Source organism: Bufo bufo, chromosome 1 (genome assembly GCF_905171765.1).
Source record: "Bufo bufo chromosome 1, aBufBuf1.1, whole genome shotgun sequence".
Classification (NCBI taxonomy): domain Eukaryota; kingdom Metazoa; phylum Chordata; class Amphibia; order Anura; family Bufonidae; genus Bufo; species Bufo bufo.
The window spans coordinates 546,890,683-546,910,518 of record NC_053389.1 but is presented as its reverse complement, the minus strand read 5'-3'; the positions used below and the strand labels follow the sequence as shown (position 1 = coordinate 546,910,518).

General features: G+C 40.2%; 1 protein-coding gene across 1 annotated transcript in view; it reads left to right on the top strand.

Moving 5' to 3' along the window:
* CPNE8 (copine 8) overlaps window positions 1–19,836 on the top strand; it is a 298,438-nt gene that overhangs the window by 195,437 nt on the left and 83,165 nt on the right. The window contains exons 7-8 of the mRNA XM_040412364.1: window positions 14,121–14,184; window positions 19,633–19,736. Of these exons, the coding sequence (XP_040268298.1) occupies window positions 14,121–14,184; window positions 19,633–19,736 (168 nt within the window). The remainder of the gene's footprint in view (window positions 1–14,120; window positions 14,185–19,632; window positions 19,737–19,836) is intronic.

The following is a 19,836-nucleotide window of genomic DNA, read 5'->3' as shown; positions in this document are numbered from 1 at the left end:
TGCTGTGTGCCCATACAGCAGTTTACAACCACATATGGGGTGTTTCTGTAAACTACAGAATCAGGGCCATAAATATTGAGTTTTGTTTGGCTGTTAACCCTTGCTTTGTAACTGGAAAAAAAATATTAAAATGGAAAATCTGCCAAAAAAGTGAAATTTTGAAATTGTATCTCTATTTTCCATTAATTCTTGTGGAACACCTAAAGGGTTAACAAAGTTTGTAAGATCAGTTTTGAAAAATAGTTTGTAAAATGGGGTCATTTTTGGGTGGTTTCTATTATGTAAGCTTCACAAAGTGACTTCAGACCTGAACTGGTCCTGATAAAGTGGGTTTTTGAAATTTTCTGAAAAATTTCAAGATTTGCTTCTAAACTTCTAAGCCTTCTAACGTCCCCAAAAAATAAAATGGCATTCACAAAATGATCCAAACATGAAGTAGACATATGGGGAATGTAAAGTAATAACTGTGTTTGGAGATATTACTATCCATTATAAAAGTAGAGAAATTGAAATTTGGAAATTTTCAAAATTTTGGGTAAATTTTGGAATTTGTTTTATAAATAAAAATGATTTATTTTTTTTTACTCAATTTTACCACTGTCATGAAGTACAATACGTGTTGAGAAAACAATCAGAATGGCCTGGATAAGTAAGAGCGTTTTAAAGTTATCACCACATAAAGTGACATGTCAGATTTGCAAAAAATGGCCGGGTCCTTAAGGGGTTGTCCAAGTTATATTTATTGATGACCTGTCCTCAGGATAATACAATATATCAATCGGCACTGCGGTTTGAAGTAGAGTAGCGGTGCACGTGTCTCAGGGCCGTCGTCCCTTGTAGATAAGGAGAAAAGAGACCGGCACTCGCTTGTTTAGATAATCTTGCTGTGATTTAGGCTCCATTCACAAGTCTGCAACGTGTTTTGCGGATCCACGGAGCCGCAGAGCCGCAAAACACGGAAAGCGGCAATGTGCGTTCCGCATTTTGCGGACCGCACATTGCCGGCACTAATAGAATATGCCTGTTCTTGTCCGTAATTGCGGACAAGAATAGGACATGTTCTATTTTTTTGCGGAACGGAAGTGCGGACACGGTAGTGCGGTTCCACATTTCCGTGTCCGGGCAGCACATCGTGCTGCCCCATAGAAATCAATGGGTCCGCAATTCCGTTCCGCAAAATGCGGAACGAAATTGCGGACGTGTGAATGGAGCCTTATTGTCACATTCCAGTGACTCATTTCGGCATACAATCTGCCTTTGTCAAACTGTGAGCAAACAGTGAAATAGCACCCATTTGGCATAGTGAGAATCATTATAGTTCATAGAGGACTTCCATCTTATCGGTATGTAGTCATTCATTTATTTCACGTCCGCTGTAAGAAAATCATATATATATATGATCATTATCATCATCAAAAAAGTTTTTATAAAAAGCTATTTAATGCATAGTCCCGGTTTAGTCCTCTAGGTTCCAGTGTCTGGAGACGATGAATCCAATAAGCCTCTCTTTTAAGCAGAAGTTTGTGCCTGTCGCCGCTACGTCGGGGCATCGACTGATTCAATTCTCTCTCCGCCAGCCATGTTTCTAGAAAAGGTTTTGACACCACTTACCAAATCTGCTCCTACATACCTGAGGGATACTTCCCACTTTCTTGAGGAAGTCAGATCACACATTGATACAGATTGTATTCTGGTCACAGTGTATGTAGCCTGTACACATCCATCATTCATGAGAAAGGAATCCATGCGGTGGAACAATTGTTAATGCATAGTATGTATAGTGACACTGAAAAAAACTTTTTTCTTTCACTCCTCAGGGTGGTCCTGGAGCAGAATTATTTTTTTGTTCCAGGACACATTCTACCAACAGCGGCGTGGGATCGCGATGGGTTCGCATGTGGCACTGCCGTACGCAAATTCGTACATGGCCCATTTTGAGAATGTCTACATATATTCCAACGAAATATATCAACAAAATTGCATTTTTTGGCGACACTTTATAGATGATATCTTCAGCGTGTGGCGGTGCAGCGTGCAAACCCTCCAAGAATTTACTACCTAAATCAATTCCATCTGGCCAGAACTCCAATTCACAATACACTATGACCTACAGAAAATTTCCTTCTTAGACACGTGGGTAATTAAGGGGGTGGATGGAATTGTTCATACTGACCTATATGTCAAAGAAACAGACAGGAATAGTTTACTCACATTACAAAGCAATCATCCAAACTCCACAAAAAAATCCCTCCCGTATTCCCAATATCAGAGGGTAATGTGTCCATGAGCTACACAGTGACCTGGGTCAAGAGACTGTCCTGTTGCTAGGGGTGATTGCCTCTTAGGCTTGCTCTGAGTATGATGTGAGCTGGGGAAAGAGACTGTCTTTTTGCCAGTGGCAGCCGCTTGTGGAGTTGTAGAGATTGTCCTGTATCTGTTGGCAGTAGCCTGAGGAATTATAGAGTCTGTCCTATTAATGTTTGCAACTGCATGTGGAGTTACTTTGTAAACTACTGTAAATATACTGCTATCTATTGGCAACTGCCAATCTCTGCCTCACAGCTCCTTGTGTGTAACCACCAAGCTATGTGTGTAGCCATTAAATTTGTGCCCACTGTGAGAAACTGTTACAATATGCACGATATGAGTAAACTGCTGTTCAAGTTAATCCTTGCCAAGCCTATTTTTGGCCCTCTTACTCATTGAGATCACAGGTTTTATCTTTTTTCATACACCCTAAAATATAATTTCCTTTTGCAGCTGCTGATTGACATTGAGTACTGCAACTTACCCTACTTCTACACCATAATACTAGTCATTTTCTTGTGTTGTTCCCAGTTTTATTCCATTTAATTTATATTTAGTAGCACGATCACTGATTACAGATCTAGCCAGCATTATTTTGATACCAGCTGTGCCAGGATGGTCACTTTAACTCTATTTGTTGCATATCTTGTAAGACAGTGAAAGGAAAAGTGATTGGGATTGTTCTATTTCCCCAAGCTTCCTCTCATATGTGTACTAGGCTCCAGGAAGTATATATCTCTTTCAGAGAAAGATGGATGATATGTAAGAAATCAGGAAACCCAAGCATCCCTAGCAAAGAGTAGTTTACTACGGGTTTTGGTAAGTACTGTTTTCAGACAGGGATTTTTATAGAATGATGGGCAGGTTGGTAGTTTGGAGAACAGTGTGTCAAATAGTCGAACAATACAGTACTTATCTAGCTGTTTGTTACAGGCTTGTAGAATATATGACCTTTTTGATCTGCTTATTTCTACGCATACAGTAATTGACATATCCAGCTGTTAGTCAAGAAGCCCATAGGAGAGTAGACCTGTGTAGTTGAGATAATTGAAGTGCTCCAGTCATTGTTTTATAATTATGTTCTCTTCAATTAATTCACTTTCAGTAAATGCTAAGTCTGGATTGAGCAGTGCCCTGTGCAACATTTATTATAGACATTTTTGGGTTGTTGCTAGACATCAGAAGTGTTTTTAGGAAGGGAGTATGGTGTTGCCAAGTTGAAAATGTGCCAGATTTATTAATGGCGTGCTCAAGGTTCTTGGTGTAAAAATAATGTTATAAAGTAAACCAGCCTGGAGCTGGTGTAAGTAAAAGAAAAGATTCTAAGTTTCTGTTATGATGCACCAAACCTATCATGTAGCATGTGATAAATTTGGCACATGTTCTGACTGCCACATCTAAGTTTATGCTGTCTAAATATTTGTCAACATTAGTAAATGTGCCTAGTGTTAGAGTTTCAGAGTGCGGTCACTAAACAGCACATAAACAATGGCTCAGATTTACTATCAGTTAGACAGGGTAAATATCTAGATAGATAGGGAGTCTTTAACTTTATAACAGCCAAGTCTCATACATGTACGGTGCTTGTTGCTGGGCTTTTATCTGAAGTGCCGTACTGCACAGGATTCAAGCTTCTCCATCTAGAAGAAGCAGGTTGGGTCCCCGTTTGTCAGTAACAGCTGTGGACCCGAAGAGAAGATAGAAGTGTTTTATTATCTCCTCTTCCTTCTCTTTTCTTGTGTACTGAAAGCTATGCAGTGAATAGAAGAAGAAGCTATTCTACTTCCACTATTGGATCCAGTGATCACCAGGTGGCTCAGAGGCAGAGTAGAGCTGCAGGGTCTTAGCAAACCCCGATCAGCTCTGCCTTGTACAAAGCTACCACAAGGGGCTGTTTTCTCCTTCTAACTGGGGTTCATTTTGATGCTCTAGTTACAGCCTTTAAATGACCTCTTGGGGAAAATTTTATGTGCCAAAAATAGTAAAAAATAAATAAAATTAATATATATATGATATATACACTCGCCTAAAGAATTATTAGGAACACCTGTTCTATTTCTCATTAATGCAATTATCTAGTCAACCAATCACATGGCAGTTGCTTCAATGCATTTAGGGGTGTGGTCCTGGTCAAGACAATCTCCTGAACTCCAAACTGAATGTCAGAATGGGAAAGAAAGGTGATTTAAGCAATTTTGAGCGTGGCATGGTTGTTGGTGCCAGACGGGCCGGTTTGAGTATTTTACAATCTGCTCAGTTAATGGGATTTTCACGCACAACCATTTCTAGGGTTTACAAAGAAGGGTGTGAAAAGGGAAAAACATCCAGTATGCGGCAGTCCTGTTGGAAAAAATGCCTTGTGGATTCTAGAGGTCAGAGGAGAATGGGCCGACTGATTCAAGCTGATACAAGAGCAACGTTGACTGAAATAACCACTCGTTACAACCAAGGTATGCAGCAAAGCATTTGTGAAGCCACAACACGCACAACCTTGAGGCGGATGGGCTACAACAGCAGAAGACCCCACCGGGTACCACTCATCTCCACTACAAATAGGAAAAAGAGGCTACAATTTGCACGAGCTCACCAAAATTGGACTGTTGAAGACTAGAAAAATGTTGCCTGGTCTGATGAGTCTCGATTTCTGTTGAGACATTCAAATGGTAGAGTCCGAATTTGGCGTAAACAGAATGAGAACATGTATCCATCCTCTGATGGCTACTTCCAGCAGGATAATGCACCATGTCACAAAGCTCGAATCATTTCAAATTGGTTTCTTGAACATGACAATGAGTTCACTGTACTAAAATGGCCCCCACAGTCACCAGATCTCAACCCAATAGAGCATCTTTGGGATGTGGTGGAACGGGAGGTGAGTGTGTGTGTGTGTGTGTGTGTATATATATATATATATATATATATATATATACACATAGTGCAGACCAAAAGTTTGGACACACCTTCTCATTCAAAGAGTTTTCTTTATTTTCATGACTATGACAACTGTAGATTCACACTGAAGGCATCAAAACTATGAATTAACACATGTGGAAATATATACATAACAAACAAGTGTGAAACAACTGAAAATATGTCATATTCTAGGTTCTTCAAAGTAGCCACCTTTTGCTTTGATTACTCCTTCGCACACTCTTGGCATTCTCTTGATGAGCTTCAAGAGGTAGTCCCCTGAAATGGTTTTCACTTCACAGGTGTGCCCTGTCAGGTTTAATAAGTGGGATTTCTTGCCTTATAAATGGGGTTGGGACCATCAGTTGCGTTGAAGAGAAGTCAGGTGGATACACAGCTGATAGTCCTACTGAATAGACTGTTAGAATTTGTATTATGGCAAGAAAAAAGCAGCTAAGTAAAGAAAAACGAGTGGCCATCATTACTTTAAGAAATGAAGGTCAGTCAGTCAGCCGAAAAATTGGGAAAACTTTGAAAGTAAGGGCTATTTGACCATGAAGGAGAGTGATGGGGTGCTGCGCCAGATGACTTGGCCTCCACAGTCACCGGACCTGAACCCAATCGAGATGGTTTGGGGTGAGCTGGACCCCAGAGTGAAGGCAAAAGGGCCAACAAGTGCTAAGCATCTCTGGGAACTCCTTCAAGACTGTTAAAAGACCATTTCAGGGGACTACCTCTTAATGCTCATCAAGAGAATGCCAAGAGTGTGCAAAGCAGTAATCAAAGCAAAAGGTGGCTACTTTGAAGAGCCTAGAATATGACAAATTTTAGTTGTTTCACACTTGTTTGTTATGTATATAATTCCACATGTGTTAATTCATAGTTTTGATGCCTTCATAGTCATGAAAATAAAGAAAACTCTTTGAATGAGAAGGTGTGTCCAAACTTTTGGTCTGTACTGTATATATATGATATATATATATATATAGATAGAGAGAAAGATGAAGAGCAGCAGCACTCTATAGGTATGCCAGGTGCAATTCCCACAAAAATTCCTGGACCAGGAACAGTGAAATAAGAACGGCAAAATGAAGGCAGCACTCCAGTCTTCAAGTGAAAAAGGTGGATTTTATTACAATAAATACCTTTAACCAAACCGTCGCCTTAGTCACTCACATGCCACTCACACAAAATTATACATACTGTATAATAAAACAGCTGACACAAAATAGGGAACCCATTTTAATAATTTGTTTTGGTGTCAGTTTGCAGATTTACAAAATAAAAAACAATAGTTTGCAGGGAAAATGCATTTAAAAAAAAAAAACACATTATTTCTTTTTAATTCTCTAAAATTAGATTAATAAAAAGCCCTAGTTGTCAACTAAAAAAAACAATGCAAAAAATGTTTTGACAGTTTAACAAATAAAACAGTTAGGATCATTTAACTGCCACATGCCCTAAATCCCAAAAAAGTGGCTGGTCGTTAATGCCCCTTCAAGCCTGGTCATTAAAGCGTTAAATGTGCCAGAACGTATTACAGTGGCTACGCTTGTATTGTCAAGCTGACACATCTGTAGACTGTCTGTCTAAAAGTTTCAACTAACTTATAGTTATCTTAATTTTTTCAGATTTTTTATACCTTACATTTTGCGTATTTTGCCATTTCATGCCCCTTTGCTGAGCACAGAAAGAAAACTTTCTAAAACACAAGATTTTATGCTAAAATGCTCTAACATTCTAGACTAAATCAAAGTACAGAGTCAATAGTGAACCTGTGCACTGCATGAGAGATACAGACGTGTAACTAAGGAAATATTTGCACATGAAGCATTTTTCCTTTTTGCAAGCCATTGAGATGTGTTTACAGAAAATCTGCATTCTTTTGACCTTGTCAGAATGTTGCCACTGTAATATTAGAAAGCCCAAATGTTATTTCTAGACACTGCTCCAAATTGCTTGAGATTGTCGGCTATATACCATGTAAAATGCTTTGGTCCTTGGCGAGAGGGTACCCAGCCCTTATTGGTCCCTTCTGCCCTGGGTGACAAAATCCTGCAACATAATCAGGGCCATACTGATCTCTGCTATGTGTTCTCCTTTCTTATATGTATGCCACTGACTGCAAATAAAGAAAATAACCAGTATCGGGCAGTAGCTTTATACTGCAGGTTAGACACTAAAAGTAGGGGATAGCTAACTGATTGCTGTGTGTCCGAATGGTGGGACTCCCCATTGACCCCAGGTCGTCCTGCTGCTCCATTCATTCTCTATGGGACTGCTGGAAATAGCAGAGCCCTGTACTCTTCATGCTTGACCTGTACAGGTGTATGGGACCCTCATTCTTAGGATTGCCGGAGATTCCCGCAGTTGGGCCCCCAGTGATCTGATATCCGCTGTCCTGTGGATAGAGTATAATTTTTAAAACTCGGCACAACTCCTTTAAGGCAATTTTTTTAAACTACTTTAAAATATGTATGTGGCGAACTGAATATTATGCATATATTCTGATATTGCTTTCCACTGTAGTAATTATATAGCTAAAATGTTTTGCATTCATGAAAAAATTATATCTGTAATTTTTCTTTGAACAAGCTTAGACTGAGAGATAAACAGGCTTTGACAAGATTGGTAAAAGAACAATTTCTAAATTAGATATTGATCCTTGTGTCTTCTCAATTTTGTTAGCAGTGTGTCTGCTAAAAGATAACTCCTGGTGAGAATGCTTAATATTATTAACCTCTTCCGGACACATGACGTACCGGTACGGCATGTTGTCCCGGTATTTAAGGACACATGACGTACCGGTACGTCATGTGTATTTGCCATCACCGCCGCTCGGCGGGCGGTGATCAGAACCCAGTGCCTGCTCAAATCGCCGCAAACCGCAGGTCAATTCAGACCTGCGGTTTGCGGCTTTTCAATGTTGCGGCGGCGATCGGCGGTGCCATCGGATCCCCGTGGGGCTGTAGGGGGGACCCGATGGCATGGAAGGCAGCGCGATGCCTAAGGAAGGCATCGCGCTGCCTTCCGGTGATGAGCATGTGAGATCCAGCCCCCTGGATCTTACAGGCAGGAAGCTGTATGAGTAATACACGCAGTATTACTCATACAGCCAATGCATTCCAACACAGAAGTATTGGAATGCATTGTAAAAGGGATTAGACCCCCAAAAATTGAAGTCCCAAAGCGGGACAAAAAATAAAGTGAAAAAAAAAGTTGAAAAAATAAAGTTTTCCCCCCAAAAAAATAAGTTTCAAGTAAAAATAAGCAAAAACGTCATTTTCCCCAAATAAAGTTTAAAAAGATTGATAAAAAACAGGGAAAATAAAAAAAGTTGACATATTGGGTATCGTCGTGTCCGTATCGACCGGCTCTATAAACATATCACATGACCTAACCCCTCAGATGAACACCGAAAAAAATAAAAACTGTGTTAAATAAACAATTTTTTTGTCACCTTACATCACAAAAAGTACAACAGTAAGTGATCAAAAAGGCGCATGCCCACCAAAATAGTACGAATCTAACAGTCACCTCGTCCTGCAAAAAATGAGACCCTAAAATAACTATGCCTCAGAATATGGAGACGCTAAAACATCATTTTTTTAGTTTAAAAAAAGCTGTTATTGTGTAAAACTTAAGTAAATAAAAAAAAGTATACATATTAGGTATCGACCGGCTCTATAAAAATATCACATGACCTAACCCCTCAGATGAACACCGTAAAAAAAAAAAAAAAAACTGTGTAATAGCAAGCGATCAAAAAGTCATACGCACCACCAAAATAGTGCCAATCAAACCGTCATCTCATCCCGCAAAAAATGAGACCCTACCTAAGATGATCGCCCAAAAACTGAATAAAATATGGCTCTCAGACTATTGAGACACTAAAACATTTTTTTTGTTTCAAAAATGAAATCATTGTGTAAAACTTACATAAATAAAAAAATTGTATACATATTAGGTGTCGCCACGTCCATGACAACCTGGTCTATAAAAATACCACATGATCTAACCTGTCAGATGAATGTTGTAAATAACAAAAAAAAAAAACTGTGCCAAAACAGCTATTTCTTGTTACCTTGCCTCACAAAAAGTGTAATATAGAGCAACCAAAAATCATATGTACCCTAAAATAGTGCAAACAAAACTTCCACCCTATCCCGTAGTTTCTAAAATGGGGTCACTTTTTTTTTGGAGTTTCTACTCTAGGGGTGCATCAGGGGGGCTTCAAATGGGACATGGTGTCAAAAAACCAGTCCAGCTAAATCTGCCTTCCAAAAACCGTATGGCATTCCTTTCCCTCTACACCCTACTGTGTGCCCGTACAGCAGTTTACGACCACATGTGGGGTGTTTCTGTAAACTACAGAATCAGGGCCATAAACATTGAGTTTTGTATGGCTGTTAACTCTTGCTTTGTAACTGGAAAAAAAATATTAAAATGGAAAATCTGCCAAAAAACTGAAATTATTAAATTGTATCTCTATTTTCCATTAATTCTTGCGGAACACCTAAAGGGTTAACGACGTTTGTAAAATCAGTTTTGAATACCTTGAGGGGTGTAGTTTCTTAGATGGGGTCATTTTTGGGTGGTTTCTATTATGTAAACCTCACAAAGTGACTTCAGACCTGAACTGGTCCTTAAAAAGTTGGTTTTTGAAAATTTCTGAGAAAAATAAATTGTCATTCTCAAAATGATCCTAACATGAAGTAGACATATGGGGAATGTGATTTAATAACTATTTTTGTAGGTATTACTATGTACAGTATTATAGAAGTAGGGAAATTGAAACTTGGAAATTTGTTAATTTTTCAAAATTTTGGGCAAATTTGGTATTTTTTTTATAAATAAAAAGGAATTTTACCAGTGTCATGAAGTACAATATGTGATGAAAAAACAATCTCAGAATGGCCTGATAAGTCAAAGCGTTTTAAAGTTATCACCACTTAGTGACACTGGTCAGATTTGCAAAAAATGGCCGTGTCCTTAAGGTGAAATAAGGCTGTGTCCTTAAGGAGTTAAAGGGGTTGTCCGGGATTGGGAAGATTGGAATATGTGTACAACAATGTCCTAAATGTTACAATCCTGCCTGTCCTAACTTTACCCGATATTTCTAATGCCCAGTTTTCAAATCTCCAACTCTCACCTGGAAGTGCTGTGTTTCCAAGACTCAGTGACGTACCGGATCCCTTTCTGCTGAGCGAAACCTCTTCTTTGCAGGGAGCCCGGTGACGTCACCCTCAGCCACATGAAAACAAAGCGGCAACCAACCGCGCTAAGCCACGCCCCTCTGGTCCGGTGACGTCACTGGGCAGGGCGCTTTATTATGAATTAAGGAGGCAGATCATGGAATATTAATAAGGGGGCGGAGCCACAGTGTAGATAATAGTCATTTGAAACCACCTAATGCCGTGCTGCGCTGGTAACCACACCACAGTGCGGCAGGAAGGTAGGAAAAAATACACATAGATGTAAACAATGCGTGGGGAACCGTCAGAGTCATGTAGAAATGGTGAAAATACCTAAAAACACATGGGGGGACCTTGATTCAGCTGTTAACAGTGAGTACACTTTAAAAAAAATAAAAAAATTTGATCCCCGAAAAAAAAAAAATATAAGGCATTCACATAAAATGGCTTGAGAAAAATCCTTCTTGATTATTTTTTTTTATATAGCATTTTTCAATGGGCTCAACCTGAAAGGACGCCTGCAAATACTAAAGCCTGTATGCTGGTATTATTACCTCCCAGTTTTGGAGTTTGGCACCAATGTGTAGAATTTTACCTGTGACTCAAAGGCTACTTTCACACTTGCGCTTTGGCTTTCCATTTGTAAGATCCATTCAGGGCTCTCACAAGCGGTCCTAATAGGATCAGTTTTACCGTAATGCATTCTGAATGGAAAAGGATCCGCTCAGAATGCATCAGTTTGCCTCCGATCAGTCTCCATTCCGCTCTGGAGGCGAACACCAAAACGCTGAGCCAAACGGATCCGTCCTGGCACACAATGTAAGTCAATGGGGACGGATCAGTTTTCTCTGACACAATAGAAAACGGATCAGTCTCCCATTGACTTTCAATGGAGTTCATGACGGATCCGTCTTGGCTATGTTACAGATAATACAAACGGATCCGTTCATGACGAATGCATGCGGTTGTATTATTGTAATGGATCCGTTTTTGCAGATCCATGGCGGATCCGCCCAAAACGCAAGTGTGAAAGTAGCCAAAATGCTTCTGTAGTATATTGACCGAAAGCTGCCTTCATCAGTATGATAGCAATTGGAATAATGTTTGAGGTTACTAAACTCTGTGGCCATTTACACAGGATGAACTTGTGTCTGGAAAAACTCTAGTGGCCAGGTGTGCAGTATTAGGGCGCATGCACACGACTGTGGTGCCACACTGGCCAGGTGAACCCCACCTCGCGGTGTGGACCCACTGACTTCAATGGATTCGCGATCCGCAAGATGTGTCGAAAGCTAGGACATGCACAGCGGCACCACAGTCCTGTGACTACACCCTACGTACATCTGGGAATTCTCCTTCATCCACTGCCTAAGGCCTCTTTCACACGGCCGTTTTTTTTTTTCCGTTTTTTGCGGTCCGTATACGGAACCATTGATTTCAATGGTTCCGCAAAAAAAACGGAATGTACTCCGTATGCATTCCGTTTCCGTATTTCCGTTTTTCCGTTCCGTTTTAACATAGAACATGTCCTATATTTGGCCGCAAATCACGTTCCGTGGCTCCATTAAAGTCTATGGGTCCGCAAAAAAACGGAATGCATACGGAAGTGCATCCGTATGTCTTCCGTATCCGTTCCGTTTTTTGCGGATCCATCTATTGAAAATGTTATGCCCAGCCCAATTTTTTCTATGAAATTACTGTATACTGTATTTGCCATACGGAAAAACGGAACGGAAACGGAAACACAACGGAAACAAAAAACGGAACAACGGATCCGTTTAAAACGGACCGCAAAACACTGAAAAAGCCATACTGTCGTCTGAAAGAGGCCTAAGTTGAATGTGTGGTTTGGGTTGGTTTTAGACTACGTTCTATTGTCCTCTGTCTGCTTGCATAGGTATATGTACAGAAATGTGAGCAATCTCCATATATCTGATTGATCAATATTCCAAGATAAGACAACACTCTGTTATGCAATTCAAAGGAATATGCATGCCATACACATGGTACCTGCTCCCACCAGCTTGATAAAGGGTCTTAAACATGAATGTGATCCAAAACATTGGTGGCCTTGCTACTCTTGTTTGTAATTAAACATACCATGCACTACATGGCTGGATAAATAAAAAGTGAAAGTGAATTGATCTGATTGGCTGAGAGAGTTCAGATGCCTTAATTAGCATACAAAAAGCTAAAGCATGGCCTCACAATCAGCAGATTGGGTGGGAGTGGTGGTTTGCTAAGTGGATTTGCATACCCCAATTAGCTTTAGTTTGGTATTGAATGTTAAATAGGTTGTCTAATTTCAGACAATGAGGGCATATCCTAGTGATATTTCCCCATTGTCTGAAATGAGACAACCCCTTTAGGGTGCATTTAAACTGCACTGACAGGCAGACATTTATTGGCTCGTCAGTAGAGGTGAAAAACTGTTTACTTGCTGCAATCCCCTCCACTGTATGGGGATGAGCGATGGCTCATCCTCATACAGATGCATTGCTTATAGGCTGCAGAGAACTGTTCTGACAGCACAATCTGCTGCTCAGAAACTATGATTTAGGAGTCCACATAAAAGATAAATTCACCCAATGAATGAGCATTTTCCTTGTTCATTGGGTGATCTGCAGCAACTTAACACTGGCAGATTATCTGGAAAGAGCGTTCGTAGCAATGTTCATTTCTAGTATAATCTGGCAGTATAAATCAAGGGCTGTGTCAGGGAGCAAATGCAGGGACATCTACAGTTAATAATGACCGTACAGACGTAACAGGACCATCACTGAACTACACTACTGCCTGTTGTATGCTACAATATTTTGTCTAGTTATTTTCTGTTGCAAAAAAAAAATAAGATTTGATTGTCTACAATAAAGAAATTAGAGAATAAGATAAATTACATTGTTCCTAATCAATCTACTGTATACAAATGAATGCTTAGCTTTGCTTGCAAAAAAAATAAAAAAATAGCCCTAAATATGGCTTTACAATAATAATGCAGTTTAATTAGCAAAACCAGATTAGGATGCTTTCACATGCTTATTTTAACTATTAGGGGATGTTCACGTCTGCGTTGGAGGCTTCGTCCAGGACCTCCTTAATAGATTTCGTCAAAAGGAGCAGGGAGAAAATTCCTTCATGCACGACAATGGTCAATGGGATCTGTTAGGCTCTAATCGTGTCAGTTGTGAACCAAATCCAGCACTCCCTATAACGGAGCAGGACAATGGAAATCAATAACACTGGGGTGAAAGAGGCCTTAATAACTAAAGTGTTGTAATGGTACATTTACCTTGTGCAGTATGTTCTGACAGAAAGCCTAAGGGTCATCCCCTTAGAACAGGGATCAGCAACCTTCAGCATGCACACTTACATGGCTGTTCTTGTAACTCCCATAAAAGTGAAAAGAGGATTCTGGGAGTTGTAGTCTCAGAACAGCTGAAGTGCCGGAGGATGCCAATCCCTGCCTTAGAGCAAATGGAAGTGATTGGGGTGGGGGGGGGGGGGGGCGCTAATATTACACATCCAGTAGTACATTAACTATATCATAGAAGAATTCTATGGCTCCAAAATCTTTATTAGAAATGATGTTCTAGGCCATTGCTTTATACTTTAATTGTCAGTTGCAGGCTTTACGTATACTTACTCTCTTACATTGTAAGCTTTCCTTGATATGTCCCTGTCTTTACATGCTTCTCCTTTTTGAAATAGAGGAATTCCAGGAAAGAACTGTGGAACTATCATAGTTACTGCTGAAGAGCTGAACAACTGCCGGGTAAGTAGCTGGTTTATTCATTTTCTCCCAGCATCATAGTTACCTATCGCCTCTATTGGCTGGGTTGTATGGAGAAGAGAGCACACCATTCCTGCAGTGTGAAAACCATATGTAAATACAGTATTTTTCTTTTTAAAGAAATGGTTCAAGAAAAATATTTTCTACACAATCAAGTGCAGTCAGTGTTTTACCTGTGTTTTTCTTTTTTTTAACTAAAGGGATCATTAGCTCTTTTCAAATGATCTCACTGCACAATTCTGTATATTCACATTCTGTGCAATAATTTTCTATGTTCTATAAGGATATTTTGTATATAGGATTACAAGCTGACCAAAGAGGTTACTGTTACTGTCTTCTATGGCAAAATACATTTAATTTAGTTACATTCTGTTCATGCACAATATATTACAGACTGAGGTCAGTAACTTTGTCTGCCTTGGATCACTGGATACATAAGAGAATTCTGCTTGATAAATAGAAATATAACTTGGAAACTAAAAAAAAGAGATTTCCTGGCAGAGTGGAGGAAACTTATCATCAGTTCTGACCTCCTCTAAACCACTGAACTCAGAAACTGCTATCAGTCTTCCTTAACCACTCTGTTTAGTAGGAAATTAAGGCTAAGCCTAGGGATTCCACAGAGCCCGCTGCAAGGCAGGATGGACTTGGCTGCTGGGGACCCAGGTTACATCTCATGAGTAGTGATGAGCGAACTTGTGGTTTCAAGTTTGGCCTACAAGGTTTGGTTTATCTAAGAATTCCGTTCTGTATTCCGTTACCATGGATAATAAGTTATGGTCCGTGGTAGCGGAATCCGTAACGGAATTCTTAGCTAACCCAAACCTTGTGCACCGAACTTGAAAGCACAAGATCGCTCATCCCTACTGATGAGTAAAGTAGAGGATTACTGGTGCAAGCTTGCTAGAATGACTTGGAGGTTCAAAGAGTAGTTTAAAAGCCGGGTCAAAACCAGGAGAGGCTGATAAAGCAAAATGAACAGTTGAGAGATTAATCCAAAAACAAGCCACAGTCAGGAAACCAGTAATAATGAGAAGAAGCCAAAGCAACAGACGAGAGCTTACTCCAGAAACAGGCCTCAGTCAGACACCAGGAGTTCTAATGAAGTAGTAGTGTGAAGCACACTGCTCAAGAACCAGGATTTCAATACAAAAAAATACAGGCAAATCAATTAGGAATAAGCCTAGATATGGGATTGGACACAGGGTCAGACTTCCTCAGCCTCCAGTCACACTGACAGCTTGACCAGCCTGGACTTGGCTGGTTGGCATGGCAACCCTCTCAGCACCGTCATGCACCGTGGTTTGGCTGGGTGAACTCCTGACAAGGGGCTACAGACGAATTTAAGGACTAGAACAGCGGTAATACTTTAGAAAATAAATTTTTAACATCTTGTGTACTTCATTCAATTACTCAAATTCTCTGGGAGATAAAAAGTACCATTTAGTCTTGAATAAAATCTTCAATGCTTCATCCACTGGCTCCCTGCACAGGCATCAGTCAAGCCTAAGTGGGAGGGATTGCCGCTAAGATCACACGACGCTTGTCTGCTAAAGAAGTGCCCAGCGGGAACTTTATAGAGGTTTTCGGGATATTATGATTTTTTAGTAAGTGCGTGCGGCCTGCTAGCTGAAACAGAAGATTCATATTTTCCTGTTCCCCGCTGCTTCAGTTCTCCATGCTGTCTCCATCCTCCGGTCCCTGCACATTTTTTTTCTGGTGGTGCGTGGGCATGGTCCCATGCACCGCTCCAGCCAATGACTTTCTTCAGCGGTGATGTGCTGGTTGTGGCCACATCACCCCTGAAGCCAGTCATTGGCTGGAGAGGTGCATGTGACCTGAGCTGCAATACCAAGCTCAGCCACTGTATAATGGACGGCACTGTGCTTGGTAAGCGTGACCTATCCTGAGCCTTGTTCTTCAATACTAAACACCCAGATATCTCCTTCAAAGTATGTGAGTAAGATATATCTATCTATCTATCTCTACCATAGCCTGTTTTCAATCTGAAAAAATGATCTATTACCTGGCATATAACTAAATGTATTGGTAATAGTGATAATCTCTAGCGTCTACAAGCTGTGGAAAGATGTGAGTCATCTATATTTTAGAGTTATGTTAATAATACAGTGTTATCAATAGAATTTAATGAATATATTACTGATCTAAGCCTGCATTTCTAATTAAAGGCCTTATAATAATCTCCACAAAATAGGTGTTCTAGCTTTGTCATTACTAGCTTTATGTTTTTATTATAATGTGCTTCATTTCAGAGGCTAGGTAATGGATAGAGGGAAAAGATGACTTGATAAATGAGGGGATCTAAACAAAATTTAGTTTGCAATATTATACCTTAGGTCCAGAGGGATATGACAGATCAGCTATGCATAATAACATATGACAATACGTTGCCTAGAGAAATGTGTGTGTTTTCCTAGCGTAAGGGTTTTCTCTCTTTTCTTTTGTCTATTTCTCATAATTTTTTTGAGATGACAAGGCTGAAAATAAAGCAGAATATCTATAGAAAGTATACTAAGGGTACTTTCACACTAGCGTTAAAGTATTCCGGTATTGAGTTCCATCACAGGGGCTCAATACCGGGGAAAAAACGCTTCGGTTTATCCTAATGCGTTCTGAATGGAGAGCATTCTGTTTAGTATGCATCAGGATGTCTTCAGTTCAGTCACTCTTACGGTATTTGGCCGGAGAAAATACCACAGCATGCTGCAGTATTTTCTCCGGCCAAAATTCCGGAACACTTGCCAGAATGCCAGATTTGGTATTAATTTCCATTGAAATGTATTAATAGCGGATCCGATACCAAGTGTTCCGGAAAACCGTATCCGGCTTCCTGATCTGTGCATGCGCAGACCTTTAAATCTGTGAAGAAAATACATACCGGATCCGTTTTTCCGGATGACACTGGAGAGACTGATCCGGTATTTCAATGCATTTGTCAGACGGATCCACCCGGATACAAATGCTATCCGTTTGCATACGGATTGTGAAAGTACCCTAATAAAAGCAAGGTTCAAATGTATCTATAGCCTTGTAAATATAAGGGTCCATTCACACATCCGTTTTTTCTTTCCTGATCTGTTCCGTTTTTTGCGGAACAGATCTGGACCCATTCATTTTCAATGGGTCCTGAAAAAAACCGTTGTTCCGTCCTGCATGTCCGTTTATATATAAAACATGTCCTATTCTTTTCCGCAAAATTCGGATCCTGGTACAATACAAAGTCAATGGATCCGCAAAAAACGGAAGACATTCGGATGTCATTACGTATGTCATCCGTTTTATGCGGATTCCGTTCCTGGAAATTACATTTTAATTTTAATTTTATTTTTTTATTTTTATTTTTCAAAGAAATCCAAACAACTTTATTTGCTTATTGAAATTTATACATGTTTCCGTTTTTTGCGGATCCGCAAAAAACAGATGACATACGGAAACATTTTCAGGAACAACGGATCCGCAAAAAACGGACCGAAAATCGGGATATAGAAAAATACTGACGTGTGAATGTAGCCTAAAGGTAATTATATAAACAGGGAGGATAATAGAGATGATGTGTAATTCAGTTTCTCCCATGAAAAGAACTTTAACCCCCAGTTTCCTTTGGTGAAGACTGAGTGGAATCAAAGGGGTCCTACCAATGTTTTTCCACCCCACACATCATCAGCTAGTCATTGGAGACATAGAACAAGAAAAGAGGCTGGTATTGTATTTCCAGGCTCAACCTCTCACAAAATGTACAAAGCTGTGCCTGGTAAACCAAGAAGGGAATGCTGCACTAGATGCATGAGGCCGCTTTAATCAGCTGTTTAGGGGGTGCCTGGAGTCAGACACCCACCAGACTGATATTGATGGTCCACTAGGCCATCAATACTGGGGTCCTGGGAAACCCCTTTTAAGAGTTAAGAAAGTAGCTCCTCATTAGAGATTTATTTTGGGTCCGATTCATTGGAATCAACTTTCTGATTCATTTAGGCTCAGTTCACACCTGAGCGTTTTACAGCGCGTTCCTACGCGCTGTAAAATGCTCAACAAGGAGAAACCAATGCTTCCCTATGGGAATAGTTCTCACCTGGGCGTTTTACAGCGCGTACGATCGCGCTGTAAAACGCCCGACGCTCACACAAGTACAGGAGCGTTTTTTTGGGCGCTTGTCGCGCGTTCCCGTACATAGACTTTCGGGAACGCGCGACACTGTGTGTACACTTGTCTCTGTATGCGCACTTGTAAACGCCCGTACAATCGCGCATACAGAGCGCTCCTTTCAGAACGCTCAGGTGTGAACTGAGCCTTAGGGTTCAAAAAAAATCAACCAGAACCAAAAGTACTCTGATTGACTGGAAATTCGCTCTCTCTCCCCCTTCCTTGCTTTCTCTCTTACGGTCTCTCATGATTCTCCTGAATCGAATTTGGAGTCAAATTTCCAAGTGTAACAATTCATTCGCTCATCTGTACTTCTGGACTCATGGGGCTCTTTTGGATTTGACTGTTTTTCATGTCGGTTAGATTTGTTACATACCATTGAGATTTATTACCAGACAAATCATAGGAGAACAGAGACACTGAAATAAACACCGAGGGATAAAAACATCCCTCGTCAATATGAACATGTAAGGCTTCGTTCACATCAGCGTTCAGCCTTTCCGTTCTCCTACTCCGCTATAGGGGCAGGAAAAACGGAAAGGACGGATTCTGCACATAACTGAGCCAAACGGAGCCTAGGGACCCCATAGACTATAATGGGGTCCGTTAGGTTTACGCTCAGAAGATGATTTTGGAGCGGGGACAAAAGTAGTGCATACAGGATTTTTATCTCCGCTTCAAAAATCTTCCTCTGGGCGGAAACCTAACAGACCCCATTAGTCTATGGGGTTCGTAGGCTCCATTCGGCTCAGTTATGTGCCGAATCCGTCCTTTCCATTTTTTCCTGCCCCTATAACGGAGTAGGAGAACGGAGGGGTAAACGCTGATGTGAACGAAGCCTAACTCCATTTATATAGAAAAATTATTATAGTGTATGAATATGTACCATAATAATTTTCTATGTGTGCACCAGTAAAGAGAGACCTGCTCTATCGCCTAGGCTCCAGTATCCTGTAGGTGAGCCAGCACTGTAGAGTGTAATGTGGCAACCCTACTGGATATTGGTGACATGCCCATAGGTTTTTCATAGGCCAAACATATACAGTATACTGATTCTGGACTGTAATGGATAAACCTACTATCCTATTCCATACATCAAAATATCAAATACATATTGTTTATTTTTTTAAATTAATTTTAATCAAAGAAAGTCAATGCATACATTTTAACATATAGGCTTTATAGAAAAAAACATATGTTAACTGTATGCTCCAGTCATGGTGTGTTATATTATTAGGCTTAATGTAGCATTTTTCATACATTTTTTAGGATGCTGTGTTAATGCAGTTTTGTGCCAATAAACTTGACAAGAAAGACTTTTTTGGAAAGTCTGATCCTTTTTTAGTGTTTTACCGAAGCAATGAAGATGGAAGGTATGTCACTTATTAAGTATTGTTGATGCTACTGCTTCTCTTACTGCCATGTATCTAATTATCACAGACTGTGTCTGTACAATTATATGTTCGCAGTAGA